General features: G+C 41.7%; 1 protein-coding gene across 1 annotated transcript in view; it reads left to right on the forward strand.

The window, feature by feature from the left end:
- The window catches only part of SLC9A8 (solute carrier family 9 member A8), a 74,480-nt gene extending 55,730 nt beyond the window's left edge, over nucleotides 1-18,750 (forward strand). Inside the window, exons 11-16 of the mRNA XM_054980661.1 lie at nucleotides 2,905-3,021; nucleotides 7,493-7,575; nucleotides 11,398-11,509; nucleotides 13,511-13,731; nucleotides 16,588-16,734; nucleotides 18,097-18,750. Of these exons, the coding sequence (XP_054836636.1) occupies nucleotides 2,905-3,021; nucleotides 7,493-7,575; nucleotides 11,398-11,509; nucleotides 13,511-13,731; nucleotides 16,588-16,734; nucleotides 18,097-18,204 (788 nt within the window). The 3' untranslated portion in view covers nucleotides 18,205-18,750. The remainder of the gene's footprint in view (nucleotides 1-2,904; nucleotides 3,022-7,492; nucleotides 7,576-11,397; nucleotides 11,510-13,510; nucleotides 13,732-16,587; nucleotides 16,735-18,096) is intronic.
- Nucleotides 18,751-19,824: the final 1,074 nt, after the last annotated feature.

The raw sequence follows: 19,824 nt of genomic DNA on the forward strand, positions 1-19,824 counted from the left end.
TTAAATCTAATTTGCCTCTCATTAATCCCCAGTGTCACTGCTTGAAATCCATTTTATGTTACATGTCCACATGGTTTTCTATTCTCTCTTTCCTTGGTTGTTGACCTCAGCTGCACAGGGATGCTAATCATATTTGCATCCCAGATTCCAACAGAAAATGGCTCTTTTGATGTCCACTTCCATTCCAGGAAAGACAGTAACACTTATGTATTTGGACACACAAATTAGAATGGATTTTCAAGCTCTCCTGCTGCCCTCAAACAAAACTGAAAGAACAGATTCTTGTGCTTTTACAGCAGTTGCATCATGTGGAAAAATGTAAGAACTATTAATAATTAGAGGTTTTGGAGGCCATTCACTAATTTAAAGGAACTTGATGAAGAGTTAGGACTTGCTTTGTTAAAAATTGCATTGTTACATAACTGAACATTAAAAAAAGAAACAGCCAAGGGATGATGACATTTTTGAGGTTTGGTGAACCTGTCAGTTAGTATCAGATCATTGTTTGTTTTCAGATTATGCAAATGTACGGCCATTTCCCCTTATTCTTTGTGTCACATAAGAATCTTTTCCTGCTTGTTATGCAGTGACTCGTACTCCAGAGTGAATATATCCACAGGGCTTGACGAAAGGTGGAGGCTGGGGCTCTCTCATGCATGATCTCGCTCTCGGGATGCTCGATGCAGTCATTTCAGTCTTGAAATAGCTCAGTCCCTTTCACAGAGCTTTGCCTTGTAGTGCTTGGCCAGCTTGAACCCACTGGGGTCCAAGTATGAAGCTTTCACAGCACGCTGAAAATAGCAATCCGCTTTCCATTTTACACGTTGAACTTCAGCACAAGCTAATGGAAACTTCAAAGAGACTACAATACATGGCTAGTAGGTACAGAAAAATTCACCATGAGCCTTTTAAATTTTTTATTTAAAAAAAAATCATTTCCTTCAAAAGGAAGGAGCTAACCTCTGAGCTCTTCTTTGGGCTGAGATTCTATAACTAGAGGAAAGTTCAGTTTTTCCTCCAAGTACAGTAATTTCATTGAACATGCCTCTGACCTATTCCATTCCAGTTCAGTAGAGCTGATGGCATTTCACTGTAGCCCAATGTTGTCAGTCCTTAAACCTTCTTTTTGGTTTGGGCTAAATAGGATATTAAATGGCATACTGGCAAACATGTTCTTCTTGGGAGTCTGCCAGTGGCTGTCATTCCTATGACTGTTATTTATTTAGCTGCTTCCTGTGCCCTATATCTTATGATTCATCATGAGTCAGGTAAGGTCAGAGGCCTATCCCCCACTTACCTTGAGTTCTTGTTAGAAGTCTTAAGAGTTTCACTTTTAAAAAAACAAACGGTGCATTTAACAGAGCTGGAGTGCAGAATGTCTTGTAGCTGCACAGGATCTTCCCTCACCATCCTCATCTCAGCAACCCCAAATTCTACATACTAGGAACTGAACGTTCCAAGAATGACACACCTATTGTCGCAACCTTAAACCAAGTTTATAGAACAGGCTAATATTACATATCCCAAAATTGCAGATCCAGTGGGGGACAGGAGGCTGAGAGTGAGAGGATAGTTTAGGGTGAGCAGTGAGCATATGACGTATGACACACTCTTCTAACTCTGCTTAGAGTTGCACTGTTGGTATAAGTCCATTGCAGTCTGTGTTATGTCTGGGGCTGCATGTGGATGCCACAGTCATATTGACTGGGCCATGTGTAGCTCTTTATAGTGGTGTTGGGTGAGGTACTGGCCTGTACCCAGCCACATTCTGAAGACTTTAGGGACGCTTGCTTTCACAAATGGACCTCCATTATGCTTTTCTTGAGGATCTCCTAAGTACAGGATTTCAGGAGGCTTTGTGTGCCCTCAGTGGGCAGGAGGAGGGCCTCAGTGAACATTGCCACTACTGATTCTGTAGGAAAGGTCCGCTGAACTGACCCCAGCAACATGGGTGCAGCGTTCATAACTACATGACAAAAAAGCATTGCCCCTGTGGCTGGGGCGGCATTGTTGCTTGTTGGTCTTCATGCATCTGAAATGGTTTGAGAATGAGATGAAAAGAAAGTAGATGATGAAAAGAAATCTACTTTTGTGTGAAATCGGTTCAGCACTGGTGGTTCTACCCTAACCTTTCAGATGCAGTTCTTAGTGCTGAATCAAGTTGTCCCAGAGGAATAATTTTTTCCCAGAATTAAATTCCAAATTATGATTCCTGTTCTTTTGATGCAATCATCTTTCTGAAACTGGGTCAGAGCTTGGCTGGAAGTACAGACATTATAGGTTTGCAGCTTAGGATGGCTGTTGGTCATTTATCTCAACTTTAGTTAGAACAGGGAAATATGGATTAGATTGAACTTTTCGTATAATTAATCAGCCCCTGCCAGCCTGGTGCAAAGCTTTGCATGAGCACCAGTGCAACTGTGGTGCACCTACATGCTGTAACAGAGACATTCCCCATCTGTGCAATGTCAGGGACAGATAAAGACGTGAATCCCCACTGAGCATGTGGAGTTGCCCAAGAGTTTGAAGCAAATACGGAAGCTCTTGCATTCGCCCCCTGTGCTTATGGAGTGCTGAAACTGTTGTCTTATTTTGCGGAAGATTCAGTTCTGGCCATGCCTTTTCAATGCGGATTGAACTGGATTTAGCACTGCAATCCTAAACAGAGTTACACCCTTCTAAGCTCATTGGCTTCAAGATCCTCAGTAAGATATCCTTTCAGTGAGGCAAATTTATATCCCATTAATAATTTAATCACACAACTGGGTCAGCTGCTGGGAATCACTTCCTGATTTACTTTTCTTGTTCCTTGACAGTGATAAAATTCATTCATGGGAAATATTTGTAAAATGTTTCATAGATATGTGAAGCATTGTTTGTCTGATGATAGCATTATTTTTCCAGGTATCATGGCCATCTTGTTCTCGGGCATCGTCATGTCTCACTACACCCACCACAACCTTTCTCCAGTTACACAGATCCTAATGCAGCAGACTTTGAGAACTGTTGCCTTCATGTGTGGTACGTGCTGTCTTTCTCTTGGTTTCCATCATCTCGACTTCAGCTGCCTTACTTCTTCCCAGTTCCCTCCACATTTGACGTGTTCTAATGATTAGAGTGCCGGATTAGGGCTGGGGAAACCCAGCTTCAGATCTCCACTGAGTCATGAATCTCACCTGGGGTCATTCAGTCTCTTTCAGTGTTCCTTATACCTCTCAGTTTTCCAGAGGGACAGATCGAAAGAGAGGAAAATCATCCATGCTGTTCTCATATGATACCAGATAGTTCCACATTGCAAATAGGAGCATTGATGGGGAGGGTTCACATACATGGGCTCATCGAAACAGCTCATTTATAACTGAAATACCAAGCAGTGATAAATTTTAAACTAGAATTATTTGACGTGTTTATATCCTGCACATTCTCCCAGGAACCCAAGAGAACTCACCTGGAGTTATCCTACAGTTCTGTGTAGCAGATTAAGGGGATGGGTAATGACTGATCCATACTGAAATTCACGGCTCAGTGGGAAGTTAAATCTTGGTCCTCTCTTTTCATTACACCTCATTGGCCATCATAGAATGACTAGAACTTTAATCTCATCTCCATCCCTACCAATGCAGGGCGTGAACCAGTGCTCCCATTTGCTTTATTTATTTATTACAAACATTAGAACCTGCATTTCTCAGGCCGCAGAGCCCAAAGCGATTTACAGCATAAAAACAATAAAACAACCGAATACTAATACAGTGCTGGCTTTTATCATGCTATTAACACTGCTAACTGAATGATAACAACAACAACATTTGATTTATATACTACCCTTCAGGACAATTTAACACCCACTCAGAGCAGTTTGTAAAGTGTGTTGTTATCCTTACAACAATCACCCTGTGAGGCGGGTGGGGCTGAGAGAGCTCCAAGAAGCAGTGGCTGACCCAAGGTCACCCAGCTGGCTTAAGCAGAGGAGTGGGGAATCAAACTTGGCTCTCCAGATTAGAGTCCTGCCGCTCTTAACCACTACTCCAAACTATCATTAAGTCCAGCAAGAAACATAAAAACCAGCACAAATTTCTGATAATTAGAACAAATGAAAACCAATAAAAATTAGCAAAAACAAAAAACATCTTCCAGTCAGTACCTGGGAGAGGGAAGCTTAAAAATACTTGGGACCAGATTCATATAGGAGTAAGAAATATTTCAACTTCCCAGGTTCCAGATTGTTTACGGCTTTAAAGATAATGAACAGCTCTTTGAACTGGCACTAGAAAGAAATTGGCAGCTAATGCAGCTCTTTCAAAACAGGCAGTTTTACATCCCTTTAACAGACAGCAGTCAGCAACCTTACCACCCTGCATTTTTCCCCACTTAAAGTTTCAAGAGGCAACCCAATATAGAGGCCATTGCAGTAGTATAACCTGGATGTGATTTAGAGCCTGGATAAATGTGGCTAGATCATCACTATCAGGACAGACCTGAAACTATGGTTGCCAACCTCCAGATGAGGCTTGGTGATCTGCCAGAATTACAGTTGATCTTCAGATTGTATATATTAGCTCCCTTGGAGAAAATGGCTGCTTTGGAGGGGGGGGGGTGGCGTATAACATTACGCTCAGCTGAGATCCCTCCCCAAATCCCACTCTCCACGGGCTCCACTCCCAAATCTCCCAGGATTTTTTCAACTCAGAATTGGTAACCTTATCTGCAACTGGGTGTGCGTTTGCACAACTCTGTTGTGATAGGCTGATTCTTTATCAAGCAGTTCTTTTGAATGTTCTTTGGGTCATTTCAGGCAAACAAATGCAGAGCGCAGCAGACGTGTTCTCTGGCCTGTGGGCCCATCGCTTCTGCACATCCCCGAGAAAAGACTTACTAATATGGAGTCTGCCAAAGAGTCTAAAGTCACCTTTAGTGACAAACAGGATAGAATGTGCAGTAAATCTTCTCTCTCCCTCATCCTCCAGGCTCTGGCTTAGTCTTGCCACAAGATTGATAACAAAATAGATCTTTTTGACTCCTTTCCCCCAGTGGCTATTTTTAGTTGCAAGAGACTCAACATGGCTTCATTTCTGTTCACAGCTTTCGGATATCAAGGAAGTATTTGTGTGTGGAGAGCAGGGGGCGGGGGGGGGACAGCATGGATGGGCAATTAGTAGGATATGAAGTGGCTGAATACAAAGGATGCAGTCATTTCTTAAAGAGTCTCAGTTTTTAAATAATTTAGCAACATTTGCATTGTTCTTTTAAATGAGAAGACAGAAGTGTTTATAGTACTGACCGATGGAGACTGAAAAGTGCCCGGCCTTCTGATCTTAAAACATGCAATAGCTTTAGTGCCACAGAAAAAGAAATACCATATTGACGGAAAAGGAAGGAAGCCCCAAATGTAAGATTACGCTTCTCAAAAAAAGATTATGCACATTTTTTTTTATAATCCTACATAACTCTATCTGGTATGTAAATGAAAATTACGTGTATTTTTCTTGACTCCAAGGGGTGGAGAGAGACAGACCCTAGTCTTCTTCTTAGGTGAATAGGATACCTGAACAGGAATAGAGATGAAGTGAGATTTTTTTATTGGTGCTATCCAATATCTCAGCTTTAATAAACTTATCTTGAGCTGAGAGTAACAACCCCTCTTACCTTAAAATAGCCTTTGTTCTATCCGCACAATAACTTCAGAATAAGTGTGGTGTAGATTGCAGCACTAATTTGTATGTCGAGGAAATAAGCAAACAAGCTGTGAAATCTAATAAATGTTTCTATTGTAATTCAATCAAATTTAAAGCAATATTATAATCAACTTGAACAAGAGAAACAATATATATACAGGGTGGATGATTACAGAAGGCAAGGCATCATATAAAAATAATTCAAATATAATTCAACAAGAATTCCTGTGCAATATTAAAGTGCTATGTGCCTAGAATTGACCAGAGGTCTATACAGTAATCACCCAAGTGGGACTTTGGTGATTACTGTATAGACCTCTGGTCAATTCTAGGCAATTCTTTATTGCTTTAAATTTGATTGAATTACAATAGAAACATTTATTAGTTAGATTTCACAGCTTGTTTGCTTATTTCCTCTGTATATTACCATGATACTCTCTACTTGCTTCCTAATTTGCATGTCAGCAAGCCACCAAACTTGCATACAGTTATTGGGCCATTAGACAGTGAGGGACATCATTTCTGATTATTGCACTGTGCCTGAAATAAATGAGATGACCCTTGAAGAGCATCCTGGTCACTGATGGAACTTAGCTTTGTAGCCTTGCTCCATTATGCACTTAAAATATTAGAAAGGGTGTGTGTGGGGAAAATACGTTATGAAGTGTGTTACGTCTTCTATGACTTGCCTCAGCCTGGAGGATAGGGTGCATCCAAAATAGGTTTAGATTACAATAGTGTCTTCTCCGCTCTCTCTTTCTCTTCTCCATTTCTGTACAAGTAGAATGCAAATAGCTCTGGCCTGGATAGTCCGTGCAAGCCTGATCTTGTCAGGTCTCAGAAGCTAAGCAGGTCAGTCGTACTTAGTAATCGAATGGGAGGCCTCCAGTGTGTCAGACTGTGGCTAAATAAGGCTCTCACTACAGGGTTCCCTTTAGAAGCAAACACAAGTCCATTGTTTGGAAAAGGAAACTTTACTGCAGAAAAGGTCCATTATAGTCCACTGTCCTGAATAGGAGACTCAGGATGGTACATGATCATTGTTACCAATGAAGAGCAAGCATAAGGTACAGAGTAACAATACCCATCTGGACTAGCCTCCCCCCCACAGTTCTCAAAACAACATCTCTCAGTCCTGGGAAGCTGCTCTCCTTCAAGGCCAATGCTTGGTGGAACGGTGTTAGACAAAACAGTCTCCTCCGGTGGGAATGCTGCCTGGGAACTGGTGCACCTGGGGAGAAAGCACTTAGACACTAGAAGCATTAGAAAATGGAGTCAGTACAGTTTAGGTATACACTGGACCTGACACAGTGAAGATTTCGGGTCGCAGGCCATGGCAAACCACCTCTGTTAGTCTTTTGCCATGAAAACCCCACTAGGGGTTGCCATAAGTCAGCTGTGACTTGACAGTACTCTCCACCACCAGGATACGAATAAAAGAATAGCTTGCAAGGCTGCTACCTGATTTAAACCCCATCCCCACCAATGATTTAAACCCAGTTTCCATTAACTTTGGGAAACAGTGACAGGTCAAAGGAGGCTGAAGAAAAAAATTCAGATCTCTCACTCTGCTGCTGCTTTTAGGGAAAAGATGGAAGTAGCATTCTTGGAGTACGTGGTGAAACTCTTCCTTTCCTGTACTTTTGTTGATTTATGCAGCAGCACACATATCAAATGGTTTTTAAATTCCCTATGCTATTTGGTTAGGCAAATGTATCCAGTATTAATATATGGCAGAGGAAAAGGGGTCATGCACATGCTTTTGAATTGGCCACACTTCTACTGTTTGACTACTTATCTCTGTGTGTTCTCTCTTTCAGAAACGTGCGTTTTTGCTTTTCTGGGCCTGTCGATTTTTAGCTTTCCTCACAAGTTTGAAATGTCCTTTGTCATCTGGTGCATAGTAGGTATTTATTAGTTATTTGCGCTCAGTCATTTTTTAGATATGTTTTGTGTGAACTCTTGCTGGTTTGCCTTTCGTAGGACCTCCATGTTTTTGCAGAGTGGCCCGTAAATAAATTGAGACCTGAATACACTTACCTGCTCAGCCACAAACCCACTGGGACATTTGGTTCTTCAGCCATAGTTCCCCATTTATAAAACAGGAATAATGGCAAAGCATTCTTTGTGGCTGCACTTCACTTGTGAGATGCTGTTTCCGTGAAAGCAAGTCAAAACTTGAGCCAGATCTACTTTGGAAATGCTGTAAGAGTTTTGGTTTGCGTCTGTCCCAATTTTACACTAGTGAAAAAAGGAGTAGTAGCTCACCTTTGACCACCAAAAAGGCTGTTCTGGGGATCATTGGACTTGCATGGGTAAAATCCATGTGGGACAGGGGCTATAGTAAGAATTGGATGAGATCGACTGAAAAAACTGGCTTGATCCAGTCCCTTTTTGTTTAAGATTGTTTTAGGTGATCAGTGGTTCCATGACTTTAGTGTAGGTTCTATTTTAGTATCTTATTTGAATATGTACCATGTATAATTTTGAAAGTTCAGGTTTCAGTAATGAGGTAGGCCAGGGACCTAAAAGAGTAGCTGAATACAAATGTTGGAAGTTATTTTTTCAAAAGATTCAAGGAACCATTAGCCTACCAAACATCTGTCAGAATTGATATGTCTTTTTGGCAGGGCTTCTCTGAATGAAGAAATTACAAAGTCCTTGTGAGGTTGTGGTTATCAATAGCTTTTTATCAAAGGTTTTAGGTCATTGGATTTCCTTCAGTATTGCATCTTTATAATGTGAATTTAAGAGGGGAGAGATTCTAAGTAAATTAGATACGACAACTCTCCCCCAAACATGGGAATATGCTAAAAACTTGTATCATAGCCATATTTAATGCATATTTATCCTATATACAACCTCCTGCATACTTGGTTTGTTCCTGGCAATGGTGAGTCAGATGTGCAGATTTGTATAAAAAGCATCCTCCCTCCCACTATTTTGTTAGCGATGCTATTTATGTATTTAAATGTTTATACCCCTACCTTTCCCCCTACCAACTACTATAAACTGTTGCATTGGAAGGACATTGTTGATTTCTGCATCACATGAGTAGTGAAAGATAATCACCACCAGTCCTGGGTGAGATCCAGGGATGCTCTTCCTCTCTCAGAAGAAGGCCTTCATTGAGTGGGAGATTCATAGGAAGGTTGTGTTGTTCATGGAAGGGCTTGTCCTAAGAGGTAAAAGGCACCTTTGAGTCTAGCCTCATGGATTTTTATAAAAATATTTAGGACAATTAAAAAATAATACACTTTTGACAGGAGGAGAAGGAGATGTTAATTCTCCAGGTTTCACCAGCAAACCTAACCAACACACAACATCTGGGCTAACAAAATCATGATCATATATGGCTGTTCGTTACAAGGTTTGGCCAATTTGGCTCTGCTGTTCTTTCATATAAGGTAGTGTAGTAAAAATTAGGAAAACTGCCCCAGCTGCGTTGTAAAGTCTGCACACTGCAAAAAGCTGTTCTGCACCAGGAATACCAGAATTCTGAGTTTAGAATCAATTGGGCTAATATATGTCTCTTTTTGCTCTGTTGCAGAGCACATGGTTTGCACGCACGAAGTCCCAAGATCAATTTGCATCAGCTCCATTTTAATAGAAGTTCCAGAATGAGATCTGAAAAAAGCTTCTGCCTATGAACATCAAGAGTTACTGCCAGTCAGAGAATACTTGACTACATAGACCAATAGCCTGAGGAATAGTATAAGGAAACTTCATACCAGTAGTATAAGGAAACCCAATAGTATACGGAAACTTCATACATTCAATCTGTTTATCAAATTATAAATGCTCTGCATAACTTGTGGCGCATCCAACATCAGGAATGGTGTTTTGGTTTTAGGTAATATTGTCAGAGCATAAGAGTTTCCTTGCTGGATCAAGCCATGAGTGCTGTGACCTCTTAGGACTTCCTTAAATGAGGGGAGTCTTTAGAGAACAGTCAGGATTAGGTTCCCTGAAAATTTGATGGAGTTTGCTTGAAAAATGACCCCCCCCCCGCCCCTCCACCCCTCTGCAAAAAAGGCAGGAACTGGTGTTTCTTTGCTGTTTTGTTTCAGGGAAGTAGCAAAGGAAACAGCCCAGCAGCAATTCCCAAATTTACATGAATTTATCCAAATGTATATGGGGTCAAAAATTTGGGATCCTGAATTGGATTAGGAATTCTCCAATTTGATCTGGGAAAGCCACATTTTGCCATATCAGCAAATTTGGCCTCCCCCCCTCCCCCAAACTCCTGGACCCGAATTGTAAACCCCTAACCATTATCTCACATTCACAGTCAGAGTAGTTAAAAGACAGGCAAAACATGGGTTTTTTTTACCCTTTTGATATATAGAGCATATCGAGCACATGTAATAGTGATTATTATTCTGAAATAATTATATAATGCCAAATTAGGTATGTGATCTTGATGGGGAGGGGACATAAATTGTTGCTATTCTCTTCTTTTTTTACCATCATTGAATTTTAAGACCTTTTTTAAACAACTGAGTGGTACATTGCCCTGTCCTTTCTGAAAAGGGGAAGACTCTTGGATAGTTGTGATGGAAGGTGTATATGAGAAATGAAGAACACAGCCACAAAAAATCAGATTGTTAATAATTCACATCAGTTTTACATCACACACTGAAAGGGGCTTTTGCTCAGTGGTAGAGCAAATGATTGGCCTGCAGAAGGTCCCTGTTCAGTCCCCAGCTCCTCCATTTAAAAGGATCGGGTAATAGATGATGCGAAAGACCTCTGCCTGGGACGCTGGAGAGCCGCTGCATGTCAGAGTAGACAATGCTGACCTTTATGGACCAAAGGTCTGATTCAGTATAAGGCAGCTACTTATAGTCATGTGTTCAATATTACAGTCTGTGTAAGTACTTCAGTGTGTGTTTTATCTTTTAATGTTAGTAATGCTGAGAAATACTATACCTTGTCTTTTCTTTTTTTTAGAGGGGTGGATGTTTTTCCCCCCCGGTTTTCGTGGAAAGAAATGAATTGCCTTGAATGTGTTTGCTGTCTTCTTCAGTGAATGCAAGGAGATCTCAGGAGGGTGGGGGATTGCTTATAACTGAGAGTAGCATTTTGGCCCTAGAGAGGAAGCATTTCCTTGTCTCTTAGCTGATCCACCACTGGGAGCAATTAAGTTGAAATGGACTATCCCTGGGCATCCCCTGCGGGAGCTAGATCTGCATTTCCTTTAACCCTTTGGCTTTTAATTAATGCCACTCACTTGTTGATAGTCAGAATGTTTAGCGTATGTGCAGCTTGTAACAGGCTTATTCAGGTTCTGTAATGGAGGCACACCTGGTCTCAGTTTTCAGCAGCTTGGATTAAAATGGATTATCAACAGCTCTACTTGTGAACTGGTTGGAAGAAGGCATTAAAATTGCTCTTTTCCTCAAATCATTTACAATTTGGAATGCTGTGTTATTTTTTATATTTATTTTGTTAGTTCATTTTTATCCTGCTCTTCCTCCAAAGAGCTCAGATTGGCGTACATGGTTGTCCTTTACTCCATTTTATCCTCACAACAACCTTGTGTGGTAGATTAGCACGAGAGAGAGTGACTAGTCCAAGGTCATCCGTTAACCTTACTTAGCAGAGTGGGAAATTAAACCTGTGCCTCCTCAGTCCTAGTCCTGTACTCTAATCGCTACTCCACACACCAGCTTTTTCAAATTCTCCCTTTTATCCTGTAGCTAATGGTGCTTGCTCTTGACAGGTACTTGTGCTCTTTGGCAGAGCTGTCAATATTTTTCCACTCTCCTACCTGCTCAATTTCTTCCGCGATCACAAGATCACCCCCAAAATGATGTTCATCATGTGGTTTAGTGGTAAGAATTCTTTTATTTACAGTGTTTTGTTGTTCAGGTCCGCAACCAGCATGGCATGTTACCGAGCGACATAAACAAATTGGTTTTTTTAAACAACAACAACACAAAAACTGAAAAGCACACCATGCTACATAAAGTGTCCGTCAGTGTTCGCGTTGAGTTATCCTATGTAATCTGCCTTGACTCTTAGTGAGAAAAGTAGACTATCAATAACATAACCAACGGAAAATAAAAAATATGAAAGCAGATTAAGTTGATGAGATTGTTTTGGCTGTAGACTGTGTTCTCCAGTCTCCTGAGGCAAGGGCGGCTGGCAGAGTTACTGCGGCTAATGCCAAAATCACACGTGCATTTTAAAATGCCAGAAGGTTGAAGTCCAACTTTTGAACCATCCTTCCTGAGTGTGTATCAGTCATTTTGGTAACCAGTACAAGAACATTTGAAGCTAGCTTTCTATTTTTCACATGCACTCAACCAACAATGGAAGAAGGACTGAAATGCATTTTAGGTGACGCGTGTGAATTGGGCCTTAGCAGCAGAATAAATATGGGCTAGTGAATTTGTATGAAACAAAGCACAAGTTTTTTTCTAGGATCATTCTTCACTTACTTTGGTTCATGCTGTCTCTTTTCACCTACATTAATGTCTCTTTGTTCACTTCTTCTTCTGCCTTCATACCATCTGCCATAACAGTCTCTTTGTCCATATTGGTTTCCTTCTTGCAGCCCTTTCATCCAGCCTCTTTTCTTCCTTTAAAGGCTCACTTTCAAACTCTTTTTCAGACAGCCATCACCACTTGTTGTGGGCTGTCCTGTACTTTCATCTCTGATCCTCCATTATGAAGCCTTGTTTTTCGTCATTTTTTATTGTTCATTGCCTTGGGGATCCTAAGAGGGGTGGGAAGATGGCCTAAAAATAACAGCAGGGACTTGAACCTGGAGACCCCAGATCCTGGTCCAGCATTCTAACCACTTCATCAGGCAGGTTACCTTTATCTTACCTCTTTAAAAAGGTAAAGGTGCAAGCACTGAGTCATTACTGACTCATGTGAGGAACGTCGCATCATGACGTTTTTTTGGCAGACTTTTGTTATGGGGTGGTTTGCCATTGCCTTCCCCAGTCATCTACACATTAGCTCCAGGAAACTGGGTACTCATTTTACCAACCTTGGAAGGCTGAGTCAACCTTGAGCTGGCTACCTGATCCCGGCTTCCGCCAAGATCAAACTCATGTCATGAGCAGAGATTGGACTGCAGTACTGCAGCTTACCACTCTGTGCCACGGGGCTCATCTTACCTCTTTATCTGTGTTTTATTTTGGAAGGATTCAATTCATCCCTCTCACTTTCTATATGTTCCAGATAATAATGCTCCCCTTAATACCAAAACCTTCAAGCAACCCTTCAAAATCACAAGTCCAATATAGAAGCTGTACACTTTTTAAAAAAGTGGTGTTTTCTTCCAGTTCTCAGTTTTTAGCATTCAGAAACTATGCTGTCCTATGCTGTACTGCAATGAAAATGTAGAATCCTTTTTAATAATTTGAAAGCCAGTATTGCCTGCCGTTGATGAAGGGAAAGCAGAATGATGAATCATAGCCTGGGCTTAACTTAGGGTTGACAGCTCCAGGTTGGAAAATTCCTGGAGATTTCGGGGGTGGAGCCTGGGCAGTGATAGGGTTTGGGGAGGAGAGGTAACTCAGTGAGGTATAATGCCACAGTTCATCTTCCAAATCAGCCATTTTCTCCAGAGGAGCAGATCTCTGTAGTCTGGGGATCAGTTGTAATTCTTGGAGATCTCCAGCCACCACCTGGAGGTTGGCGACCCTAAACTAACCTTAAAGCACCAACTGTTCATTCATTTAAAATATTTATATGTTGCTTTTCTGCTTAAAGAAGTTTAATAAAGAGAAACTACTTTCGATGGCTTTACAACTTTATCAGTTGGCAAATATCCTGGGGCGTTCCTCAAGTTTTCTGGGTTTTTTTGTTTGTTCTCTCAGGCTTACGCGGGGCAATTCCCTATGCCCTGAGTCTCCATTTGGGCTTGGAACCAATAGAAAAAAGGCAGCTGATTGGGACAACCACCATCATCATTGTGTTGTTCACCATTTTACTGCTGGGCGGTGGAACCATGCCCTTAATCAGACTGATCGATATCGAAGACTCGAAAGCCCGTCGGAGGAACAAGAAGGATATTAACCTCAGCAAGACAGAAAAAATGGTTAGCTTCCCCTCACCCCTTCCCGTCCTCAAGCTAATTAATGCTTAGCTTTCAGACTCTATGACTGGCTGCTGAACTATAAAGGATTAAGGCAGAGGAGGGGCATGTGGGCCAGAGATTCGTGAGAGCCTCCTGAATATTGCTCGCTCTGCATAGATCTTCTGCCTTTTCTTAATCCACTGATGTAGGAGCAGGCTTTCAGCATTCAAGTGATAAATGTAGTGCAATCAAATTACGAGTCAGTCGCCTTTTAAATGAAATAACCTCGCCATTGAAATGCAGACGTTGATGCCGCCTGATGGGGCTGAGTCACATATAAGTGGATGATGATAACATGTAGAGGATGAGTCAGCTGTCACTCAGAGAGGGCAGGGTGTACTTCAGTGATAAGCAGCAGATGTAAATTATTGACAAGTGACTTAAAATCAAGCAGGTGAACAATTCTATGAGGAGAGGGTGGAGGGAGAGAGAGAAGAGAGCCAGAAAAAGCTTATTTAAGGCTACTATCTTGCCAAAGCAGATGCCTTGCAGAATGGTTAACCCTACCTAAGCCTCTTCTTACAGAGCTAGTTTTTCAGAGCAGGCTACCTTACATTGTAAGGTGAGGTAGCATTCAGACCAAGGACAGCTCCGCACGTTATGCAGCCAAAGCTTGATTACTGCGCAGCTGTCAATGCCCCACTGAGGTTTCTCCACTGCAGACTTTTAAACTCATCTGCAGTGCATGATTGATCCAGGGTCTTCAGCGGCACAGTTCTTGGTGTTTAAAGATGTGTGCAGGGATTTGTATCTCTTCTGCACTTTGCATGTTTGCAGCAGGAAATGGCAGTGTTAAACTGAAGTACACTTTGATGTCTGGATTTTTTTCACTTTGCATGGCAGCTACCTCAAGAGCTTTTTTGATGATGAGACAGGAGATAAGCTTTTCAAATAAACATCTATTCCTTCAAGGAACCGAAACCATTATAGATGGTTCTCTTCCTCCCCAGTTTATCCTCACAATCTGGTGAGGTACATTAGACTGAAAGAGTGTGACTGGCCCAAAGTCATCCAAGTCTATGGCTGAGCAAGGATTTACACCCAGATCTCCCTAGTCTGATACCCTAACTACTACCCTAGGTGTCTCCATTGTGGTGCCTGTGGATGCCATAGCACTCGCTGATACCTTTCCTGTTGCTTGCCAAATGTTTTTAAGAATAGGCTGTGCCAGATAGAGCTTTTGCCCAGCAAAGCTTCCAATTGGCCACTGGAGATTTGATTAGCAGCACAAGGATCTTCTTTTGTGGCTGGCTCCACCTCCTGCAGCAGCGATTTTGTGGCTGCGCCCAACCATGCTGTGCCAGAATTCCAAAGATACACCACACTCAAAAAGGTTGTGGACCGCTGTACTACACCATACTGGCTTTTCATATGTACATTAGATACATTTTCTATAAAATGTGGAGCTGCTTTTATTATTTGGGATCTATTGGCTCAGGTCCAGAGAGTTAATTGAGGTATGCCCAAGAGCTGGTATATACCAACTAACATTTTGACTTTTCTGCATGGAACATTAGATGTCCACAACTACATCATAAACTCCTCAGGATCTCAGGTAGTACATGTTGGGAACAGGTTTCTCTGCCTGAAAACTACAGCCAGAAAAAGCAGGTATTGTGGTAGATGAATCCAGTAACCTCACTCACTATGTGGCAATTTTCATGTGCTCATATCTGCACAGCGTGGAGGGAATGCATTGTCAATCAAGAAACATAAGTTGCACTAATCTTTAGATGCTGGCTGCTTAGACCCTGAAAGCTGGCGCCATACTAATCAGTAAACTTTATTTCATGTCCAAAGATTTATTGTACCAGCAGTAGCTTTCTCATAAGGGAAGGATGTCTCTGTTCCTCCACTTCCTCCCACTTCCTCTGAACACCTTAATAGGGTTTGAGGAGAGAGAGTTGTACAGCATGCCCTGTAATATCAAGATACTTGTTTATCTTGGCCATGGCCTTCAGTATGCAAGAGTTGAGCAAGGCAGTTAATGATTGTTAATTCATAAAGTTGCAGCTTGACGACACATAGCACACACACACACATCTTTGAGCTATTAACTTCCTGCGTCTTGTTTGCATTGAAAGAAGCCAAACCTTGGGTTGTACAGATAACATGATGTGCACTTGCTTCGCTCAGAGACTTTGTTGGTGCAGGCCACCCTGAAACCCCTCCTCCCCATTCTCTCTTTGCCCCAGCTATCGAAATATCACCAGATGTTGCCCACATGCTTCAAAGCCTAGAAACCTATGAAGAAGGTGAAAGTGAAATTATTAATTTGTTGAGTTCTGCCTCCTGCTCCAATATTTGTACAGTCACAGTATAGTTGCGCAATACACACCATCCTGGGCAAATGTGCCCATCATTCTACTGGCATTTTTCTGGACCACCTTTTTTATTTTATGGCAGTTTGAGCAAAATGTGAAAAACAACTGCACATTATGGTGGCAAGGGAGCAGTTTGTGTGCAAGTAAATATTTCTAGCTAAATGCGGGTTCCTGGCAGATATTTTAGGTTTTTTGTCTCTGCATCTGTCCCTCTTATGTGCCAGGCCTGGTACTAATTAAAGTCTGCCTTGGTCATTTCATCATGTCCCAATAAGGTTTGCTGCAAATCAGCCTGTCCTTTAGTGGTGGTTACTGCACAGATATTTCTGCTTTCCGCTGATATTTTATGTATTATAAAATTGGCAATGCTTTTCTTGAATTGCTATGGCTGTTTGTCTCAATAAACAGAATAAATGAGGGACACTGAAGAGCAACCGAGAGCACAGAGGAGGAGTTATTTACAATACTAATGGTCATTTTCTGAACTTTCCAGGGAAACACCATTGAATCAGAACACCTATCAGAACTCACAGAGGAAGAGTATGAAGCCCACTACATAAAGCGCCAGGACCTCAAAGGCTTCATGTGGCTTGATGCCAAATACTTGAATCCTTTCTTTACCAGACGTCTCACACAAGAGGTAGGTTCTGTTTAAGTTAGGCAGGAGGAGGCATCTTAATTCCACACATGGGGTTGCGGTGTAGGCTTGCTGCTTCTGAGCCAACCATAGCTTTGATGGAGCTCATGCATACATAAAGTGATTGCACGTTGCTATGATGGAAATAAAATACAGTGCCTTCAGCTAAGGAGTCATGGAAAGGGCTACTTGCATGCTTGGTCTACACCGAATCCTTGCTTTGGCTGTAATAAATCTCATGTGAGGTATACTCATTATGGGATTTGCTGATCAGTTGGATGGGATGGCCTCCTTAACAGCTAGTTTGGGAAACTGGTATATTCCTACAACTTCACTGCGAGCTTTCATGAGCCACAGCTCAGCTGTATCTGAAGAAGTGAGCTGTGGCTCACTAAAGCTCATACCCCACCACAAATTTTGTTAGTCTTATAGGTGATACTGGACTCTTGCTCTTTTATGAACTTACTTGCAAGACTGAGTTATGTACTGCAAAATGAAGGATGAAAGGAACCTTTCGCCAGTGAACAAAATTTAGCATCTTTATGATATGATTTCATGATATTTTTGTGCATTGCAAAATTTTGTGCATTACTTTAGACAATAACTAGGATAGTGGACAATAAGGCAGAGAGGCAAAAGAACAGAGCTGAGTTCCCGGCACAAGCCTCATCCTCCAACTTTATTTCAGTCCCTTTTGCTTTTGTTCTATTTTCCCATTGCCACATAGCTTGTCTTTGCTATCCTAAGGACCATTTCGCATACATAACACAGATTCAGACACGTTGGTCACTCAGCAGTTGATTCTAACTTTTTAAGAAGGCCACATGATAAATTGTTTTGCACCTGTTTGTCACATTTGAGTCTCTAGATTTTTAGATGCATGATTTAAAAACATCTAAGGTGCACACATGTGGAAGTTGATATTGAAAGAGAGCAGCAATTTCAAGCTGCCAGGTTCTGTGCTAGATTACCCAGTCCCTCTGTTTGTATGTGTTAGTGTAAATGTCCCTCCCATGCAGTCTCTTAATATTTAACGTGTACACGCAAGGCAACTTTATTTAAATATTGATATTCCGCTTTTCTCCCCAAAGGAGACCCAGAGTAGCTTACAACATCATTCTCCTCTCTTCCATTTTATCCTCACAATCATCACCTTGTGGAGTAGCTTAGTCTGAGGAATAGGGTTACGGTCCCAGAGTTACCCAGCAAGCTTCCGTGGCAGAGTGAGGATTTGAACCTGGGTCTCCAAATCGTAGCATGAGCTCTGACCACTATGCATACTGCCTCTAAGGCTGTTCCTCTTCATGTGCAGGCAAAGATTAGAGTGTTGTTTGCTTAAGAGATTGTCGTTTTCCTCTGTCTTAGGACTTGCACCACGGACGGATACAGATGAAAAGCCTCACCAACAAATGGTATGAAGAGGTGCGGCAGGGACCCTCTGGATCAGAAGACGATGAGCAAGAATTACTGTAGCAGGACAGAGTAGCTCATTCTTATTACCCCAAAAACATTAAATCTGAAGTAATGGAAAGAGACTCTCATCATAAAAGACAGGAAACCTACAAAAGATGAGTCTTTCATGTCATGCTTGTTCGTCGCAGCACATACATAGTACACTTTTTGCCACTTCACTGTCTGGAACATCAAAAGTTGCAATAGGTATTGACGTGAAGGACCATTTCTGAATGCTGCATTTCCAAGTCTCAGATGGAAGTTGCATTGCGTCCTTTAACCAGTATCCGACTGCACTGGGATCTTTAAAAAGCGGGTTACACCCATGGCAATTGGTGTTATAAAATGTATGTTAAAAAGATTCTGTAGGACAGTTTCAGTGCACTTTAACTTATCCTTTTTAAAAATCTACTGTGCCAGGAGGGTGGAAAGTAATGCTGAGTAATACTGTGAATTAATATTATAATCATAAACAAGTAAATTATTATATTGTCGAAGGCTTTCACGGCCGGAGAATGATGGTTGTTGTGGATTTTCCGGGCTGTATAGCCATGGTCTTGGCATTGTAGTTCTTGACATTTCGCCAGCAGCTGTGGCTGGCATCTTCAGAGGTGTAGCACCAAAAGACAGAGATCTCTCAGTGTCACAGTGTGGAAAAGATGTTGGCAGGTCATTTATATCTACTCAGGAGGGTTGGGGTTGGGCTGAGTCATCCTGTAAGAGTTTCCCAGGGTGTGGAATGCTAATGGTGGGAGGCTTCACTGTATCCTGAGGAGGTTCTTTTGCATATGAGGAAATTAATCATTTAAACCACGCACTTCAAGCAAATGGCTACTCCAGAAATGAAATCAGAAGAGTGAGTAAACCAAGGATAAATCAAACAACTAAGGAAAAACAGTCTCCCACACGAAAAGTGTTTTTGCCATATATCAAAGGAATCACTGATCAGATGGGAAAACTTATGAAAAAGCACAGCTTACAAACGTTATTCAGACCCACCAGAAAAATACAACAGATGCTACGTTCAGCAAAAGACAGTAAGAGACCCCCTTACCTCTGCAGGAGTATACCGATACCCTGCAGCTGTGGACAAGTTTACATCGGGACCACAAAGCGTAGCATCCAGACAAGAATAAAAGAACACAAAAGACACTGCAGACTTGGCCATCCTGAAAAATCAGCAGTGGCTGAACATAGCCTAACTCAAACAGGACACAGTATCCTATTCCAGGACACTAAAATACTGGACAACACTTCCAACTACTTTGTCAGACTGCACAGGGAAGCCATTGAAATTCACAAGCATAAGCACAATTTCAACAGGAAAGAAGAGACGTTAAGAATGAATAGAGCATGGTTTCCAGTCCTGAAAAACACCAGGCTAACAAAACACTCTATACCTGACAATAGCCCTGCAGAGAAGATTAGCACATCAAGCACCAATCCATATGCAAAAGAACCTCCTCAGGATACAGTGAAGCCTCCCGCCATTAGCATTCCATACCCTGGGAAACTCTTACAGGATGACTCGGCCCAACCCCAACCCTCCTGAGTAGATATAAATGACCTGCCAACATCTTTTCCACACTGTGACACTGAGAGATCTCTGTCTTTTGGTGCTACACCTCTGAAGATGCCAGT

This window comes from Eublepharis macularius, chromosome 5 (assembly GCF_028583425.1).
Source record: "Eublepharis macularius isolate TG4126 chromosome 5, MPM_Emac_v1.0, whole genome shotgun sequence".
Lineage (NCBI taxonomy): Eukaryota > Metazoa > Chordata > Lepidosauria > Squamata > Eublepharidae > Eublepharis > Eublepharis macularius.